Below are 20,075 nucleotides of genomic sequence, written 5' to 3' on the forward strand. Positions count from 1 at the left end.
CTTTAATGCCGTAGTATTTGCTATTTTAATTTTTCCGCTGAAAGAGCAGCGGAACAAGATTTTCTGGAACAACCATCTAAATGTGTTGCAGCCAAAGTGTCAACACATGCTACATCCCAATCAAGCGTTCTACCACGTTTCCAAGGGATTAAAGTAATCTCATCCGGTCTTTTACCATCTTCACGAAGCAATCCGTGAGGTTCAATGATACAGGGAATGTTAACTGAAGAAAAGGTACGCTTTAAAATATCATTTAAAGCACTGTGGCGCGGAATTCTACCAGCACTTTTTAAACACGAAAGACCATGATGACATTTATCCACCTGAGAGCCACAAATGCAAATGTGGGGACGACAGATTTCAGATCCAATTCTAAGAGCAACAACTATTTGAAGTGTTTGACTGTCCAATAAAGTACCAAGGTTAGAAAATGGTAGAGCTTTTAACCAGGCTCCAAAGTCAGAAACAGCTAGCAGTCTTGCTTTATTGCGATGATCAGAAGAATCCAAAATTTCATTAAACTTTTTGTTTATAATTGGAGCATCCCAAAGTCTTTGCAAATTAGATGAATCAGGTATCTGAATGCCGGGACAGAGTAGCTTCCAACAATAGAAAGCTTCTGAGAAATATTTGATCTCATAATCTCAAAGGTACCTAGGTATTGTTTAAAGGAGAGAGTATACATCCGATGAGAGCAATTGAAGAATGTATTGAAGCAAGGAATGCTACTGAAGATAAATCAGTCACTGAACGAATACCTAGTCCACCAAAATCCAATGGAAGTGATGCTTGATTCCAGGAGTTTGAAGATAATTTAATGTTCAAAATTTTTTCCAAGGTTGATTTTTTTCATCAAAAGCTTTACAATAATTCTTGAATTTCCAAAAAGGACAGCAACGAAGAAAATAGTTAAGTTTCGGAATCCAAAGGCAATGACGTAGTAGAAATAAAGCCATATGAGGTTTTATGTTTTCGATATTTTTTAAGTTATTTTAAAAGTAGCTGTCGCTTTTGGCGTCCGTTCCGACAAGTAGACCTGATAAATATTGAAAATAATTTCTCAATCTATCTATTGGGTACTATTGGGGACAAAATACTTTGGTCGTCATTTTTCTGTCACTTCAAAACAAATTAATGTAAACCAAGCATTAACGTCAAGTCAATAGTGATGACAATTTCAAATTATTGACTTTTCTCTTGTCAAAAATATGGCACCATCCACCATTCAAAAATTTTGAATCATCTCCCTTGACTCTGGGGGATTCTCCATCGGCCAAATTGCCTTGTGGAAACCTTTTCAATTTTTCCTCCTAGGAATATCTCCTTCAGTTGCCCATTTTTCGCTATTTAACATTTTGCAATGATGAGTTTGACAGTGACAGTGGTAAAAAATAAGGTTAACCGTCCTAATGCTTGCTTTACAACTTTATGTCAGTCAAGTGACTTTGACGACCAAAGTAATTTGTTCCCAATAGTAATTCAAAATGATTGTGGATAAGTATGGCAACTACACTGTGCCAAAATCAAAAAACCATTGTAGTGCAAATGACTTATCTGTCACTGTGATAAGTAATAGGAAATGTCATGAAAAAGGTGTTATTGCCCCACAATGGTTTTTTGATTTTGGCACAACGTTTATAATTGATTTCATATAAATGTTCATCAAGTGAGCTGTGCATTTGTAAAAGCACCTTTAATTTAGTTACATTACAAAAGTCACATTTATGAATGTAATGTCCAATAAATCTTTACTTGGTAAAAATACAAAGACAAAAACAAATAAGAATGACCTTAATTTAATCAGTAAAAAGACGTAACATTGCTTTTGAAATCAGCAATGTTAAAATGGACAAAAACTAAAAAATTAGTCAAATCGCGTTCGCGCAGAGCAAGCAACTTTGAAAGTTAAAGTCACTAGCTTTAGCTTTACTACCAACAGAAAATCAGATTTTCATGGCTTGCTTAGATGCACATTTATATGAAATTGAGTATATGTATGAAAATTCATGTGACAACTGTGTGGGTGAGGTAGAGTTGACATTTGATTTTTTTTTTATACATTGATTTGACAATTTTCAAAATTCTGCGACTATGAACTGTCAAAGAAATGTCAACTCTATCCTACCCACACAGCTGCCACATAAATGTTCGTACATAGTTGCCATACTTATCCACAATCATTTTGAATCACCCAATATATAAAAGTGAATGTCTGTTTGTTTGATTGTTTTGTATGCAAATCTACAGTGTTACTCCGATCTTGATGAAATTTTGCACACTTGACCTCTAAAATAAGAGGAAAATTACTGTCTAGGTACTTTAATTTTACAAGAACTAACCACTACTACCATTTTCAACACTCTTAAGCAGAGTTTTTTCGAGTTGGGAATCGTGTTTACATGATTTGTTCAGGTGTAACAGTTGCATTTGGTTGTTTATATAAATAGCATCTCTTAGGTTCATATGTTCAAAGAGTTAATTTTAAAAACCGACAATTTTTATTTTAAATGACAATTCAAAAGTCTGATACACAATGAGCAAATTTTGGATATCCCAGCTTTTAACGTCCACCGATAGTATTATGTACTTGCAAGTGTAGGGAATAAATGGTGTTAAATCTTGAGCTACAGGGTTTTAAGGCGACTCTGGCGGGCAGCGTAATTAAAGAGTACTAATCACAAAATCACCGAAGCGGCTGTTTCGCTTTACTTTGTGTTCAGTAATACGGCAGAGTTCGCATTTTACTAAAGCCGCTTCGTGAATAAGAAACCGAACATCTGGTTTGTAGGCAGGTACAAAAACCTCATAAGAAAAAATCTCAAAGAGAAATAACCCTTATGTTGCGATAACTTAGACATGCATTTGCAATACGATATTACACACTGGACAAACAACAGTGTCCCAAGACCTCTTAATTTGAATTTTATGCTTTTATGGCTTGAGTCACGTTAAAACCCTATATGTTATAAAAATAACTGTTTAAATTATTGGCTGCAAAAGGATTCCTGTTTATAGCAGCATAGTATAGTAGACCCAGAAATATAGTGATTTTATGAGGGATGGAGTACATTAACTTGAGGTGGTCAGTTATGGTAGGGCAATCAGCTTCTGGCACCCGTAGCACGACTGGGCTCTACCTACCTTTGTCACCCATGATCCATTTTCAGACGGCTCAAAAACATTTGTCATAGAAGATTTATAACTCTCTTCAAGTTGGTAATAAAAGTGACCCCAAAATTGTAAAAGAAATAATCGGCCTAAGTCCATAAAATCACTACATTTCTGGGCCTACTATACCTACTTGTAACGTATTTACTGTGAGTTTTGTTTGGCTTGATATATATGTATGTTACGGGACTAGTGCGTAGGGGGCGAATGTGCACATTTACCGGCAAACGTTCATAATGACCGGTTTCAATGGTAAATGTGGATAGCAATCTTTTTCAGTCGTCGTTTTCGTACATTCACCTTTCAAACATGGATTGTGTGGACATTTACCAGAGCGTAGCTATAGAAACGCTAGAAAGTGACCAATCACATTACATGATTTTTGTATTTATCGGAGAGTTAACTAACTGGCTAAATAAAATGTTTCCAGAAACCTGGCCTTAGACGAATGAAAAATCAGTGTTTCTAGACGGAGGCCGAAAAAATGTATGGTTCCTGTTCCATATAAAAAAACATCAAAATGTGAATAAGTGAGTACACACCGTTCACACACAGGAGTTAAATTGGGTGCAAAACAACTCAATATTTTTAGATTCAATTAATTAAAAAAAAAAAAAAAAAATAGGTATTGTAAATAAAATTCTCATCACCGCACTTTTCACCTAAAAATGACAGTGACAGTGACAAAAATTGACAGTTCACATGAAAGCGGCAAAAATTTCATAACATGGGCATGGCCTGCTTCGACTACAATCATTTATAATAACCCTGTATTTATTATGAAGATATTACATTAATAACATTTTTTATCTACGACCACTAAATAATACGTTTATTATTTACGTAACTATAGATACATTATGCTAGTCATAAATTGCACCCGTGATTTATTATAAGTCACTTGTGATTTATCCTAAGTCACAGATCTTATACGTTTATTATTTACGTAATTATGGATACGTTATGCTAGTCATAAATTACACCCGTGACTTATTATAAGTGACTTGTGCTTTACCATAAGTCACAGATCTTAAAAATGTTTGTACGCTAAGTGTTTTATGAAAAAAAGTCGTAGGTCGTAGATATAACGTCGTATTTACTATTACCACATGGTACAAAGACATGACATTTAAATACATTTAAAAAGTTCTAATATGTACTTAAAAATTAACCCATTCAACATGTGAAAACAATTTTAGCCAGAACAACTGCATAGGCATATAAAGTAGTGTGGGGATAGCACTGCGGGTGTTTTGGTTGTCCAAAGACCGTTGCTGCCCAAAGCGTGAAAGAGCAATAAAAAATCATCTATTTTACTGTAATTTTATAATATGATTATATACAAAAAATACACTTGCCCAAGAAACTACTTGTTTGACAATAATGTCTGTTCTTAAAAAAATGAACAAGTTTTCGGTTTTAATTCGTTGTTACTGCCATTGTTCTAGTATACTTTAATAGCATTGTTTTTGTTCTATTGTCCCTTAAGTATACTAGAACAATGACGGCAACAATCGCTTCAACAAATTTTCCTTAACATTATACATTCTGATGGCTTAAAACAGTTAATAAAAACTCGTATTGTTTCCTTGAAAAGCATCATTGCTTGTATTAAGATAATTATTTCCTTGAAAAGCATCATTTCTTCTATTAACATAATTGTTTCCTTGAAAAGCATTATTTCTTTTATTAACATAATTATTTGTTTGAAAAGCATTTCTTGGATTAACAACATAATTGTTTCTTTGAAAAGAATCACTTCTTCTATTAACCACATAATTTTCAGTTGGAATAACATCATTTCTTGTATCAAAATAAGTGTTTCCTTGAATAGCATCATTTCTTGCATCAAAATAATTGTCTCCCTGAATAGCATCATTGCTTGTATTAAAATAATTGTTTCCTTGAACAGCATCATAACTTGTATCAAAATAATTGTTTCCTTGAATAGCATCATTTCTTGCATCAAAATAATTGTCTCCTTGAATAGCATCATTGCTTGTATTAAAATAATTGTTTCCTTGAACAGCATCATAACTTGTATCAAAATAATTGTCTCCTTGAATAGCATCATTGCTTGTATTAAAATAATTGTTTCTTTGAATAGCATTATTGCTTGTATTAAAATAATCGTTTCCTTGAACAGCATCATTTCTTCTTTTAACAACATAATTTTTAGTACGAGTAGCATTTCTATTAACACCATAATTGTTTCTTTGAATAGTATCATTTCTTCTATTAACATAATTTGTTCTTTGAAAAGCATCATTTCTTCTGTTAACATATTTTGTTCTTTGAAAAGCATCATTTCTTTTATTATTAACATAATTTGTTGTTGAAAAAGCATTATTTCTTCTATTAAGAACATAATTATTTGTTGTTGGAAAGGCAAATTTTTTTCTGTTAACAACATAATTTGTTGTTGGAAAAGCATAATTTTTTCTATTAACAACATAATTTGTTGTTGGAAAAGCAACATTTTTTCTATTTACAACAGAATTTTTTCTTTGAACAGCATCATTTCTTCTTTGAACAGCATCATTTCTTTTTTGAATAGCATCATTTTTTCTTTGAAAAACATTTGATCTATTAACCGAATTTTTTTTTTGAATAGCATCATTTCTTCTTTCAACAGCAGAATTTTTTTCTTGAATAGCGTCATTTTTTCTTTGAACAGCATCATTTTTTCTTTTGACATAAGCATAACCTTCTATTGTATGCAAATTTGTATTTTTAAAACATACAATGATGTCTCCACGGATCAAGTGTTTGTATGATGATTTGGGACCTGTAGCCTTCCTCATATAAGGTGGTAGTGGTTTAAATTTTTTGGCATACATATATTTCAATTTGGTTCCTTCGGGTAATTTTTCATTCATTCCGCAATATTCGTCCTTCTTGCCTGAGATTTTGACAGCTTTCGCTTCATTGATGTCGTTCTCAATTTCAGCTTGAAACCCTTCGATTTTCTTTGATATTTCATCAATATTTTCATCCAAGTTTACATTATCACGGTTAGTCTTCCTTAAACCGTTTTCAATCACTTTAGAATTAATATCAAATAATTCATTTCGCTTTATAACATCCTCACGACTTGGAATTATCCTCTGTTCAGTCACACCACTGAACTTGATTTGTTTTCTTTGTTTTGACGAAGATTGTTTGCTTTTACCTGAATTAGATTTTTGTTTGATGGGTATTGAAGCAACATTCAAAATCAAATCAGAACCAAGTTCATTGTTGTGTGGGTTCTCATTTTGAACACTTACACCTTCATTTGTTGTGTCATTTGAGATGTCCTGGAATCCAGGGTTATCAATTGCCAACTCTTCAGTTGATTTTTGTTTGCTTCTTTTCTTCTTTTTCAACGAAGAAACATCATCTGAAACTGGTAAATTCTCCTCTAACAAACGATCACGTTTATTTTTTCTCTTCACTTCATAGTTCGCATTAGAATGACTCTTACTGTCTTCATAAGCATTGTCAAAATTAGGATTGTCCAATCCCAGTGCTTTTTTCTTTGATTTTTTAGGACTATCTGCATCTTTCATTTTCGGTTTTTTCTTTTTCTTGTTTTCCTTAGTTTCAGCAGCACTGATTTCCTCATGTTCTGCATTACTGTTGTTGTCAAGAGATTTTTCCAATTCACAGTGCTCTTTCCCCTTTTTTTTATTTTTCGTCGATTTTTTAGGACTATCTATATCTTCGCTATCTTCTTTAATTTTTGGTTTTTTCTTTTTCTTGTTTTCCTTAATTTCACCTGCACTGCTTTCCTCATGTTCTTCATTACTGTTGTTGTCAAGTGATTTTTCCAGTTTACAGTGCTCTTTCTTCTTTTTTTTATTTTTCTTCAAAGTTATTTCTTCACTTCCTTCATTAATTATATTCAAGCCTTCCACTTCAGCATCATTATATAGTGGATTAAATGCCGGATTGCTTAGTCCTTTTTCATTCGCACTGAGTTTTCCTTGTTTCATTTTTTTTTGAGTACCATTAACTATTTCCTTTGATCTTTTTTTCTTTGAACTCTCATCATCTTCATAGACATTGTTGAAATTAGGATTGTCCAATCCTACCACCTTTTTCTTTGACTTTTTCGGTTTATCTATATCTTCATCATTATCTTCCTTGTCTTTTGATTTCTTTTTCTTCTTTTTCTTAATTTCACCTTCACTGCCATTTATTTCCTCATGTACTCCATCATCATGGTTAAGAAATTCATTTTCACTGGCTCTAGATTTCTCAGTTTTCTTTAAAACTTCTTCACTTTCTTCTTTAATTGTATTCAACACATGTCTGTGTACTTCAACACTACTAAATAAAGGGTCAAACGCTGGATTACTTAATCCTTCTTGATTTCCACTGATTTTTTCTTTTTTGGATTTTTTTGGAGTGCCATTTAACACTTGTTCACTTGACTTTCGTTTTTTCCCAGAACCAAATCCTAACCCGACATGAGATGCTCCTTCCGTATCTGATTCTGTTTTTAACGTATCATCGCTGCCCACGTCACAATTATTACTTTTTCCATACTTAGTTAATTTTTTCTTAAAGTAATCCACCATAGAACCTCCATTACGCAGAAGATCATTACTTTTACTATCCTCAACCGCCACTTCTTCTTTTTCTTCCAGGTGTTTTAGCATCTCCGTTAAGGTTTTCTTTCCAAAAATGTTGGCTAAATCCTTTTTACTGCACCGACTCAAATCTTTGCTCCTTGTAAATTTCTTGTAATGGACGCGCACTTTAGAATTTTGCGATTTCTCTTCAAGTGATTTTACTTCACCAACTTTCTCACTTTGTACATCACCTGCTAAGGATTGCAGTAAGGTGTTGAAATGTGTGTCGTGCTCAGTCCATTGATCATCAGTTTCTTTAAACCCCATACCTGCAATTCTCCACTTAATAAAATAACTCTTTGATCATTGTGTTTTACCTTTGCTGTCATTTTTGTACGCGGGTTTAACATGTTCTCTGATGCCATCTTCCTTGGCTCCTAAACCTTTGCCACGAGACCAGCCCATCTTCTCCAACATTTTCTGACCAAATTTATTTGAATCTGCAATCATAAACACTGTATATCAAAAACCAAACCAACATTTCAAATAAAACATAATACTACGAGTATATTACGTACCGTAAACTGTAAGTGTAATTTTTTTGGTCAAGAATGCAATATTGTTCCTAAGCATTTGAGATCAAAAAAAGAACTTACAATTTGAGGTTAGTAAGCTATTTTTGGCGTTACATGCACAATATGAAAAATAAAACGTATTTTGATTGAATTCTCATCAAAACAAAAATCAATGAACGTCAGATTGTTGTCAAATTTTGGGTGCTTACAGCCCACGAACTGTAAGTAAAATATTATTGCACAATTACCATAGAAACTGGCACCTGATTACAATGCCGCTTACAATGAAAGATATCTGTCAATAAATGATGAGTTACAGTACAGGTCATGCCAAAAGTAACGTTTCTGATCACTTTTCAGTACGTGTCAATTACCGTGTTTCATCAATTTTTTATAAAACACTTGACACGAAAGCATAACTACGTTAATCAAAATAATTTAAATCCTCATTCAAATAAAATGGTAATGTTGCAGTTTAAGGTTCTACCAGTGCGCAGCGCTATTGCGCAAAGAGAGCATGTATACAAACACTCCAATAAAATAGAAACGAATGATTTTCGAGAAAACGCAAAAACAGGTGAACTAGCGTTTTCAAAAAGCTTTCTGTTGATGGTATCTGTGCTGTTTTTGATGACCTTGAAAGAGTTATGACGTCATCAGAGGTTTTTTTAAATGGCAACGTCGCATTTTTACTATTGATTTTAATAAATCGAAAAGACCTAACAGACACTATCAGCAGAAAGCTTTTTTTTAAATACTAATTGACCTGTCTTTTGATTTTTTTCAAAAATTATGCGTTACGTTTTCATTTGGGTTGTTTCCAGACTTTTTGGACACACTGTATATACAATACACAATTTCTTCTTCCACTTACTTCTGTATACAGGGTGTACGTTTTATAAAATAAGATATACAGGGTATATTTTTAAAATGTGCCGAAATTTTACCTACGAGGTTGTTTGACAACGTAGAAGACTAAAAGCAATTAAAAAAAAATGTAGCTCAAAAAATAAATGTCATTTTATTTTTTGACAGAATTTTTTAAACATTTTTCCGAGTTCTACATGAAGCCAGTAGCTCGTGATTAAAATATCTGCACAACTTTAAAAGTCACCTTGTATGTACCGTGCGATCAACAATTATTTAAATCAAAATTTTTTATCTTCAAGCGGTCGAAAATCGCGCTTTTGTGTATCTCCATAGAAACGGTAAATTGTAATTTTATTTCTGAGCGGTGTAGAAGTACTTCAAGTCCTAGGAGTACAAGAGTCCACAGGTGGCTCGACTAAGTCAAATGTAATGTCGTTTGAAGCATTTGTCACGATTTATTTATCAATTACAATTATCAATTTTAATAATTAAATTATCTCTATTAAAGAAAAGCCCCTCAAGAAGCGAAATAACGAAATTATTTAACCGGTTCCACTATGGTGAAACACGAGTCGTTCGTTGTGGGCGTGTCCATGGCATGGACGTCGATGTCAGATCATCTTACTTTAATCTCTTGTAAAAGTAATATATTATAAAAAAAAACTGCCTTTCCATTTTATCCTTGTATCTTCAAAATAAATTGTGTTAGAAATTTGAAAAAAATATCAGATCATATCTAGAATTTAAACACTTCTAACTGTGTGCCAAATTTTAATGTGCTCTGCAAAACCGTTCTGAAAATATTTAGTTCTATCCATACTTTTCAGCGGCTGTATAGGTTAGATACTAGTTTGACAACATTAAGGCCCGGTTGTATAAAACAATGTCAAGTTCGTTGTTAAAGTTAACATAACGTCAAGCGATCTTATTGAGGGATATTTAACATTGGATATTTGAATCAACCAATCAAATGGGCGGATTTCCGACTTGAGGCGTTGTTAGCTGACACGATTTTAACTAAGCTTTATACAACCGGACCTAAATGTTGCTGATATTTTAGAACACCATAATATTCTCTGCTTTTATAACTTTATTTATAGGAGTACAACAAACAACACATTCAACGTTTCTTCTAATTTGGAAATAATGAGCACTTTCGCGTTTTCGGTTAGATTAGACATTTTGTTTGTCAAAGGTGACATTGACAAGAAATGTAAGTGCATTTCAATAGTTTTATTCGCACTATAGAAAATTAGGTATACATACATATACCTACTCTATAATTTTGAAATTAACTGTACTTGGCGAGTCAAGTTTTACAGCCCGCACGACAAACCCAAAAATTCAGTAAAAATTACGAAACGTTAAGATTACATTCCCTTGATACAGGGTATAATACATTCATTTTTGTTTTAGACCAGAGTAGGCTATTTTAATTTTTTTAAATGTTGGTATCCGGGCTATGTCAAAATAACAAAATCAAAATTGTTCGAACTGCCAGTGTCAAATTTGACATTATTATTAAGTATTAAGGCAAATTAGTTTTAAATTTGTGCAACATTTACATTTATCACTAAATACACACATTATTGAGTCCTCGAAACTATGTAGTTAATTGGAAAATGATAATGCTTGGCTACATGGTCATGGAATTTTGACAAGAAAGTGTAACATCAAATATTACAGATGATGTATATTGTCATTCAGCCACAGTCTTACCATACAACTCGCCAAATGTCCATAGCCTACTATGGTCTAAAACAAAAGTGAATGCACTGTATCTATCGGGTGTTCATTTCATATTCTCGTAGCATCATCTATGGATATCTTTTGTTTTGAAAAACGGATGTTGCAACGTTAAAAGTTAAAATACAACATAACCTCACAACAAAATAATACCATGACACGAATTATGATTAAAAAGTAACACAATTACAATTCAAGCACAAATTAATCAATTTATTTAAATGAGGCACTGCAAATGTCTACCTTCGTCTTCGCTGTATGTACTTTAATATTCGCATTTTTAATGCATTTTTTGTTCGACACTGTCAGAATTTGAGAATTTTCTCCTGTGTGTACGGATTTTGATAAATGTCACAACTTGTCAAAACGAAACGTCAAGCTAATTTTAAAGATTTTAAGCGATTTGGAGCCTTTAAGGGGTTCCTCGGACAAAAAAACGTTGTATTCAACTGATTCGTGTGTAAATTGGGACTTTTTTGGCACTCGTGGGCCTTTAAAACGCCAAAAAAAGGTCCAATTTACACAAAAACTCGTTAAATAAATTACTATTATTACATTTTCTAACGTAAGCGGGGCGTTATTATTTTTTTCAGGATGTAAAGAGCTTTCGAGGGTTATCTGTACCCCAGTTCCTAAAATTATGTGATTTGATATATCCTGACTTATACCGGGTGATCAAGGAGGACTGTTTAAGTTGGCATTACAATTAAGAACATTTTTTTATTCGGCTGTTTACAACACTGCAACCGGATATGTTTTGTGGGTTTATTTGACAGATATCTGACGTAGCATTAATAACCACAAAATGGTAGGTTATGAAAGTAAAAATTAACGGCAAAAAGAAATCAGTCGGAATTTGGAATAATCATCTAAAAATTAACTAAAGGAAATTCTCGAAGTGCTCCCCATTTTGCTCTAAACAAAAATTAACTCTTCTCTCGAACGATTCACCAGCATGTTTAATTTAATTTGAAATGTCAAATTTGACTTGTCACTGATGCGGCTGTCAGTGTGAAGCCGTCAACAACCGGAAGTTACTCCAGTTGTACCACTTAAAAATAAAATTCAGCATTACCAACTTAAACAGTCCTTCTTGATCACCCCGTAGAACCATGTCTCATCATCAGTGAAAAATATTTTTTATTATACCTGAATCATAATCCCTGTTTTTGACACTAAAATGCGTGCGAAAAAGGGCCTTTAAAACACTAAAGCTTTAAGGGTTGCTTAGGTAACAACAAATTCACCTACATTTTGAACAATGATAAATAGACATTTATAGAAAATTTATAATAGCAACAAAACGACAACAATTGATCATTTCTATATCAACGATTAATGACACAGATTTGTTCATAAAAGGTATTTCAATTTACTTTTTTTGTTATAATTTTGAGATTGTAGTGCAGGTATAATAAAAAATAGCGTATGATACACGTTTATAAGGGCCTTTAAAGCATTTTGCGACCTTAAAACCACTCCGCTACGCGTCGTGCTCTTAAACTCATCGCGCGTGCTTTAAAGGCTTCCTTATAAACTTGTATCATAATATACTATTCTTTAATCATTCATTCTTTATTATTTTCAGGGAGAGTGTTATGGAACGAACCATTCACAGAAAGCCAGTCTCTGAATCGGATCACCTAGCAATAATTCTTACACCACTGTCATACAATAAAGACACAACTGTACATCTTTTCGTAACAATTTGTGGCACGTTCCTACACAAATTGGACTCTTCCTGTCACACCTCCACCAGTTTCTTTGGATGAATCGATTTGACAACCAACATTTATTTGGTATTTTCTTGATTTGTGTTCCAGAACAATATCTACTGTAGTGTTTTAGTTTTGTACTGAATTTTCTTATTCAAACACATATTCGCTTTTAAAATTTACATATTTTGTTTTAATTACAATGGGCCGTATCACGACACCGTTATTAAAGTTGCCGTTAACTAAAGTCGTCGTTAAAGTAAACATAAAATGATATAGATTTATGCAATTACAGGGTTATTAATATTTTTGTTGAGCCAAATATACCTGACACTATAGCAAATATAAAATGTTGAGCCAAATATACCTGACACTATAGCAAATATAAAACAAAAGTCTTTACATGGGAGATATTTTAAAGAGCTAGAACAGCCAGAAATTAATATTCAAGCTTCCCATGCATGGCTTAAAAAATCAAATATTCATCCTGAGACTGAGGGTTTTATATTTGCAATACAAGATCGTGTTATAAATACAAGAAATTATAAAAAACACATATGCGGTTTACAATCGATCATCGATAAATGTAGGATTTGCGGAACTGAAGGGGAAACCATTGAACACATCATTTCTTCTTGCACTGTTTTGGCTCAAAGCGAATATAAAAAACGTCATGATATATTCGCAAAAATTATACACATGAATTTAGCAGTTAAATTCAATTTATTAAAGGATACACAACCACATTACATTTATAAACCAGAAAGTTGTTTAGAAAATGACAATTACAAATTATATTTTGATCGCACAGTTTTAACTGACATTCAAATTCAGCATAACAGACCAGACATTATTATTTTAAATAAACAACAAAAGCAAGCATATCTTTTAGATATAGCTGTTCCAAATTCACACAATATAACACAAACATATAATACAAAAATTAATAAATATTTAGAACTATCCGTTGCTATGAGAAATCTTTGGTGTTTAGAAAAAATTTCGATTTTACCATTTATAATTTCAGCAACAGGAATAGTACCGCAATCTCTTTTTAAAAATTTAAAAATTTTGGACTTAGAGAACACATTGGTGGTTGAAATTCAAAAAGGTATATTATTATACTCATGTCACATCGTGAGGAAATTCCTTAACATTGACACAGAACATAAAACACAAAAAAGTCAAAATGTGGAGGCGAGACGCCGGTAATTATGTTGATAAGCACTGCACTATTACTTGATAGTATTATCCGTAATAGTGTATGTACTCCGGCAAAATTGCCGTGCCGCCGGGTGGAGGTGGGATACGCAATTTTTACGACTTATAATTTCAGCAACGGGAATAGTACCCCAATCTCTTTTTAAAAATTTAAAAATTTTGGACTTAGAGAACACATTGGTGGTTGAAATTCAAAAAGGTACATTATTATACTCATGTCATATCGTGAGGAAATTCCTTAACATTGACACAGAACATAATAAAACACAACACAGTCAAAATGTGGAGGCGAGACGCCGGTAATTATGTTGATTAGCACTGCACTATTACTTGATAGTAATATCCGTAATAGTGTATGTACTCCGGCAAAATTGCCGTGCCGCCGGGTGGTGGAGGGTTTATAAATGGTAATTGTTCGCTTTAACTACTTCTGGAATTTTCGCGTTTTTTCTGGCTAGACAGCCTCAGGACGTCCCCCTACATCGTTTCCCACCAGTCAAACCTTGTGCAAATGAAAATTTTCCTTAACCTTTAGTTATACTAAGACTTGGCGCGACCTTGAAACACAACAAGAGAGAAAAGGGCATTTGCACAAGGTTTGAACGGTGGGACACGATCTAGGAGGACGCCCTGAGGCGTCTAGCCAGAAAAAACGCGAAAATTCCAGAAGTAGTTAAAGTGAACAATTACCTTATAAATAATTGTAGTCCATAAATTTTACATTCAGTTTTGACGCCTACTTCGACTACAATCATTTAGAATAACCCTGTATTAAAATGATGTGAATAAGTGAGTACACACCGTTCACATACAGGAGTTAAATTGATTGCAAGTTGCATAACAAGTCAATATTTTTAGGGTAATCTTGTAGTTTACGTCGCCCAAACTGCGCATCTCATACGCGCAGCCCCATAGACTCTGCATTGTTGCCAGATGTTAATTAGAATTGAGCGCGTCTTTTAGTTGGATGTGTATGACTCCAATACGTTTGTTAATTGATCTGTTTCCCTGGTTTAGTGTGCTTTTTTTTTAACTTTGTTTCGAAACAATGGGTGGTAGAGAGGCTCCTGCACAGAGTATAATTGTATAATTAAATCACCGTCACGTGATCTTAATTGTGAATTTTCTCTTATTCGATACAAATAAATAAGTCTGGCAACGCTGTACACATTTAGCACGGTGCGCGAAGCGATGCACAGTTTGGGCGACGTAAACTACAAGATTACCATTTTTAGAATTAGTCGCAAAACAACTCAATATTTTTAGATTCAATCGATAATTTAAAAAGATAAATTAAATTCTCATCACCGCACTTTTCACCTAAAAAATGACAGCCTACTTCAACTACAATCATTTATAATAAAATAACCCTGTATAACCTGCCAGAAAGTGATGAATTCGTCACCCTGGTAATTAAAGTCATGATTAATTTTAATAAGGGTGTCGGAATACAACCCAATTATCTGTTTTTCATTTGATAAAAAATGATTTAAGTAAAGAGTAAATCTGACAACAGTGTACACATCCTTCGCTTGATAATGCCGACTGCCGACATTTTGCTGTGCGCAATAGCGCTGCGTACTAATAGGACCTTGAACTGCAACATTACCATTACCAGTAATATTATTTACTATGATATTAATGATGAATTTTTACTATAATGTGTGGATGTGTGACACATGTGAGTCACTCATGCCATGAACAGAGTTGTTATATTGTATTGTAGTCAGCAAGCACGAGTGCTGTGTTTGTACTTGGCACAAAAAGTGATTAGAAACGTACCTTAACATCACTTTGTACACGACAAAATTGAACACCACATTACTTAAGAATCGTATTTATTGTTAAACAAATGTCATACCTTCGCTCCAAGCTTTCCCCCGAGGATTCAAAGACAACTTCTGTTTAACTTTGCGCTCAGCTAGCATCGACATTTTCGGTTATTTTATTTATTACTTATCGCAATTTTTATTCCGCTTATCGCGGAAATTGAATAACGACACAATAACCACTATTATTAAAAATTATATTTAAACAATGTTTGTCACATACACAAAACGAAAAGAACTTTTCTCAAACACGTGCTCAACTACTGTAACAGTTTGAGGTCAACGTGGGTTTAGCAGTTTTTGACAGTATTGACAGTGACAATTACAAAACGAATTGTCCGCAAGCGTGTCACTAGGTGGCTCTGGATACACCATAGACAAAGAATATACCAAGACAAGAAGGTATGAGCCCATGATAAAAGTACAGGATTGTAGTCGATACGAGTCGATCGAAGCAGGCCATGCCCATGTTATGAAATTTTTGCCGCTTTCATGTGAACTGTCAATTTTTGTCGCTGTCACTGTCATTTTTTAGGTGAAAAGTGCGGTGATGAGGATTTTATTTATTATCTTTAAATTAATGATTGAATCCAAAAATATTCATTTGTTTTGCAACCAATTCTAAAAATATTGAGTTGTTTTGCACCCAATTTAACTCGGATGCTGTGTGTACCGTAGAGGGTGTGTATTAGGCATTCACGATCTTTTTGGGACCGAGTTGGCTATGATTTTTCTCTTCATGTTGGACTAACTGATTCAGTGATGCAACGGATGCAACTTTTTTTTTCCGTCAGTGTCAGATTTATTATTTTAATATTCGTAAGAAAGTAAATGATTTATTAAGGGTGTAAAACAATTATTAATTTCCGTCAAAAGAAAAGCGTTTTAAAATGGCCCACTTGTGCAAAAAAAGGCTCAATTTACACACGAACGAGTTAAATACAACGTTTTTTTGTTCGACGAGCCCCTTAAAGGCTCCAAAATCGCTAAAAATCTTTAAAATTAGCTTGACGTTTCGTTTTGACAAGTTGTGACATTTATCAAAATCCGTTCACACAGGAGAAAATTCTCAAATTCTGACAGTGTCGAACAAAAAATAATTTTATTACGACAAAAAATTTCCATTAAACAATCCCCCTTATTCTGTAACTTTTAACGACATCGTTAACAGTCGTTACGAACCGATTATCGTTAACTGAATGATTCGTAACGAAAACGCGATTCTGTAAATTGAAACAATCGTTAATAAACGAGAGTCTCACCGAAAATTTATCGTTAGCGAACGACAGCTAGAAAGGTGACTGTTAGTGATCGTCAACCCAAATCAGATATGGTCTTGCAAAGTGATCGTCGGTTTGTAAGGCAAATTCTGGCAGAACTTTAAAGAAGACAAGTACTTAACTACTTAGGTACTCAATAAATTTATACACTGACCGGCAAAAAAAACCGACCACCCGAACTGTTTTTATTTTTAATCGTTAATAAATGCTTACATACTCATTACTTTAATTAGAAATTAGTATTAATTTAAAAACCATTCATTATTGATTCAGGATGCTCAACTTACCCAATAAAAAATAAGTTAAACACAAGAAAATAAATTTAATTTGAAAAAGTAACAAAAATAATAAAAATCAGATTTTTTTTTAACTTTGAAAAATCAAGATTCCCATTTTTATGGAACTTATTTCTAAAACATTTGACATAAGCCTATTTGATTTTTAGTTTCAACAATTGTTAACAAACGAAGTGTGTAGTAAACTGCTGAAAAATTTGCAGTGGGAACATTCAATGCTGAAGGAGAATCTTGGCAATTGAAATAAAAACCAAAGGGTGTTGAGTATATATATTTAACATCTTAAAACATTGATAACAAAAACTAATATGGTTAACCCCCTATTAGCCCATCAAATTCTACGATCTTACCACACTTAAAAAAAAAGTTTAGGGTGGCCGGTTTTTTTTGCCGGTCAGTGTACTTTATACTCAAAATAAATACTTTAATATATCACATGAGATGATACATTTACATATTTTAGGGAACAAAATAGACGAAGTAGCAGAGAATTGCGGGATATAAATGATCCATTTAGTAGGTATTTCTACAGGGTTATTCTAAATGATTGTAGCTTTATTGTAGTCAAAGTAGGCGTGAAAACTGAATGTAAAATTTATGGTTGCCGCTCCACATAAAAAAATTATCAAAATGATGTGTTCAATTGGGTGCAAAACAACTCAATATTTTTAAAATTGATTGTAGAACAACTAAAAATTTCTGGATTCAATCGTTAATTTTAAAAACAAAATAAATAAAATCCTCATCACCGCACGTTTCAGCTAAAAAATGACAGTGACAGCGACACAACTGACAGTTCACATGAAAGCGGCAAAAAGGCAATAACATGGGCATGGCCTACTTCGACTACAATCATTTAGAATAACCCTGTATTTAGTATTCCTGAGCAACAATTCAGGAAAATGTATCGACTCGAGAAGCTACCTTTATACACTTTTATAACATTTTGATAGATGACAGCACTTTTACGCGCTGTTGTCAGATGTACCGCTATCGTTAAAGATTTCCCAAGGTCGTAGCTAACGACACCCGATACAGAACTCGTTTATATCGTTAAAGTAGTCGTTACGAAAACTGTTAACGATCATCGTTGATCAACGAGTCGTCCATTATCCATAATTTACAGAATAATTTACAGAATAGGGGGGAATGCTACTTCCAAGTTAAAAAGGACAGACCAGATTTAAGAGATTCGGCAACAATGTAGGTACCTATTCAGAAAACTAAAAACAACTTAACCTAACACGAAAAGTGGCAATTTTCTTTAGGGAATTTAGTTACCACCGAGGTACTGCCAACAAAAACACTAGATGGTAATAGGCATTAGGCAACTCGGTGTCAAAACTATATACTTTTGAAATGTTATAAATTTTGTTGATGTTTCTTACAAAATTTATGTTACAGTAACTCAATTTTCTGTATTCGTGTTACATGTACAGTTGGCTTCAAAAAAAAACGGGAAATGAAATTTGACCTAATGTGAATTGGAAATTTAATTTGTCAATTTATGTCAAGTTGTGTCTGTTTGACAGTAGTAGGTATTTGTGACACATTAGTGCAGTTTTGTTAACCTAAATTCTAAAAGGCCGTTTCAAACTATAAAAATTTAATAAAATCTGACAGAAATTTTTCTGACAGTTCCCGTTTTTTTGAAGCCAACCGTATTCTTTTTCATTAATCAAACCGTAACAACTTTCATTATTGGAGTACTATGCCGGCCAAAAAATTTTGGCCGTCATTCCCCCTATTCTGTAAATTATCGATAATGGACGACTCGTTGATCAACGATGATCGTTAACAGTTTTCGTAATAGTACGAGATCCCACTGCATGATTTCTACGTTCATCTGTTTTTTTAATCAAAATACAATTTTTATAGATAATTATGAGTAGAGAAATACGTTTCTGCCGGGTTGCCTATCAAAATATGGCCGCAAGTATTTTTTAATTAAAATTAAATTAATTATTTTTTTCCAAACAGTTTCGTTCACTTGTTATTAAGATAAATTATAATTCATTTCAAAGAGAGATGTGTAAAGAACTTGAAAAGTTTTGGTTGCTATTTCTCAGTTGCCAACTTTTTCTCAATTAGATAGCGTCATTTTTACTTTAACCACACACAATGCATCCTTATCTAATGCACGGTGTGGTGCGCTAACTCTCTTTCGCTCTTATCTATCTTTAACAGTTACCCCTATTTGCGGCCACTTTTCCATAAGCAACCGTATTCCATCGTGTAGAGAAAAAAATTTGCTTTAATTTGATATATACTTTATGAGGATACGTTATGAAGTTATAAATTAAACAGAGAGGTGCATGTTTACACCCGGTTGCCAAGGGGTTGCGGCCAACTGAGTAATGGCAACCCAAACTTTTCAAGTTCTTTACACATCTCTCTTTGAAATGAATTATAATTTATGTTTGGAAAAAATTAATTAATTTAATTTTAATTAAAAAATACTTGCGGCCATATTTTCATAGGCAACCCTGCAGAAACATATTTCTCTATTCATAATTATCTATCATAATGGTATTTTGATTAAAAAACAGATGAACGTAGAAATCATGCAGTGGGATCTTAGACTATAACGACTACTTTAACGATATAAACGAGTCTGCTATTCTGTATCGGGTGTCGTTAGCTACGACTTTGGGAAATCTTTAACGATAGCGGTACATCTGACAACAGCGCGTAAAAGTGCTGTCATCTATCAAAATGTTATAAAAGTGTATAAAGGTAGCTTCTCGAGTCGATACATCACAGACAATTAAACATAGTAAGACTGTCTAGATCTATTCAAATTTCAGCGACGCGCG

The 20,075-nt window shown here is 33.3% G+C and overlaps 1 protein-coding gene across 1 annotated transcript; it reads right to left on the reverse strand.

Moving 5' to 3' along the window:
* Positions 1–4,477: 4,477 nt before the first annotated feature.
* LOC138129920 (uncharacterized protein DDB_G0283697-like) lies at positions 4,478–15,996 on the reverse strand. Its single transcript, XM_069046253.1, has 3 exons — positions 15,716–15,996; positions 8,105–8,227; positions 4,478–8,056 (listed from the first exon to the last, which is right to left on the reverse strand). Exons 1-3 carry the CDS (start codon positions 15,786–15,788, stop codon positions 4,734–4,736), a joined length of 3,519 nt encoding a protein of 1,172 aa, XP_068902354.1. The 5' UTR covers positions 15,789–15,996; the 3' UTR covers positions 4,478–4,733.
* Positions 15,997–20,075: the final 4,079 nt, after the last annotated feature.

Source organism: Tenebrio molitor, chromosome 4, assembly GCF_963966145.1.
Source record: "Tenebrio molitor chromosome 4, icTenMoli1.1, whole genome shotgun sequence".
In the NCBI taxonomy this organism is placed as follows: domain Eukaryota; kingdom Metazoa; phylum Arthropoda; class Insecta; order Coleoptera; family Tenebrionidae; genus Tenebrio; species Tenebrio molitor.

Coding starts and splice junctions, on each gene's coding strand:
- LOC138129920 (XM_069046253.1), bottom strand. CDS start 15,788: ATGTCGATGCTAGCTGAGCGCAAAGTTAAACAGAAGTTGTCTTTGAAT. Junction 8,228..15,715: donor GGGGAAAGCTTGGAGCGAAG/GTATGACATTTG, acceptor TTATGATTGCAG/ATTCAAATAAATTTGGTCAG. Junction 8,057..8,104: donor GTACAAAAATGACAGCAAAG/GTAAAACACAAT, acceptor GGAGAATTGCAG/GTATGGGGTTTAAAGAAACT.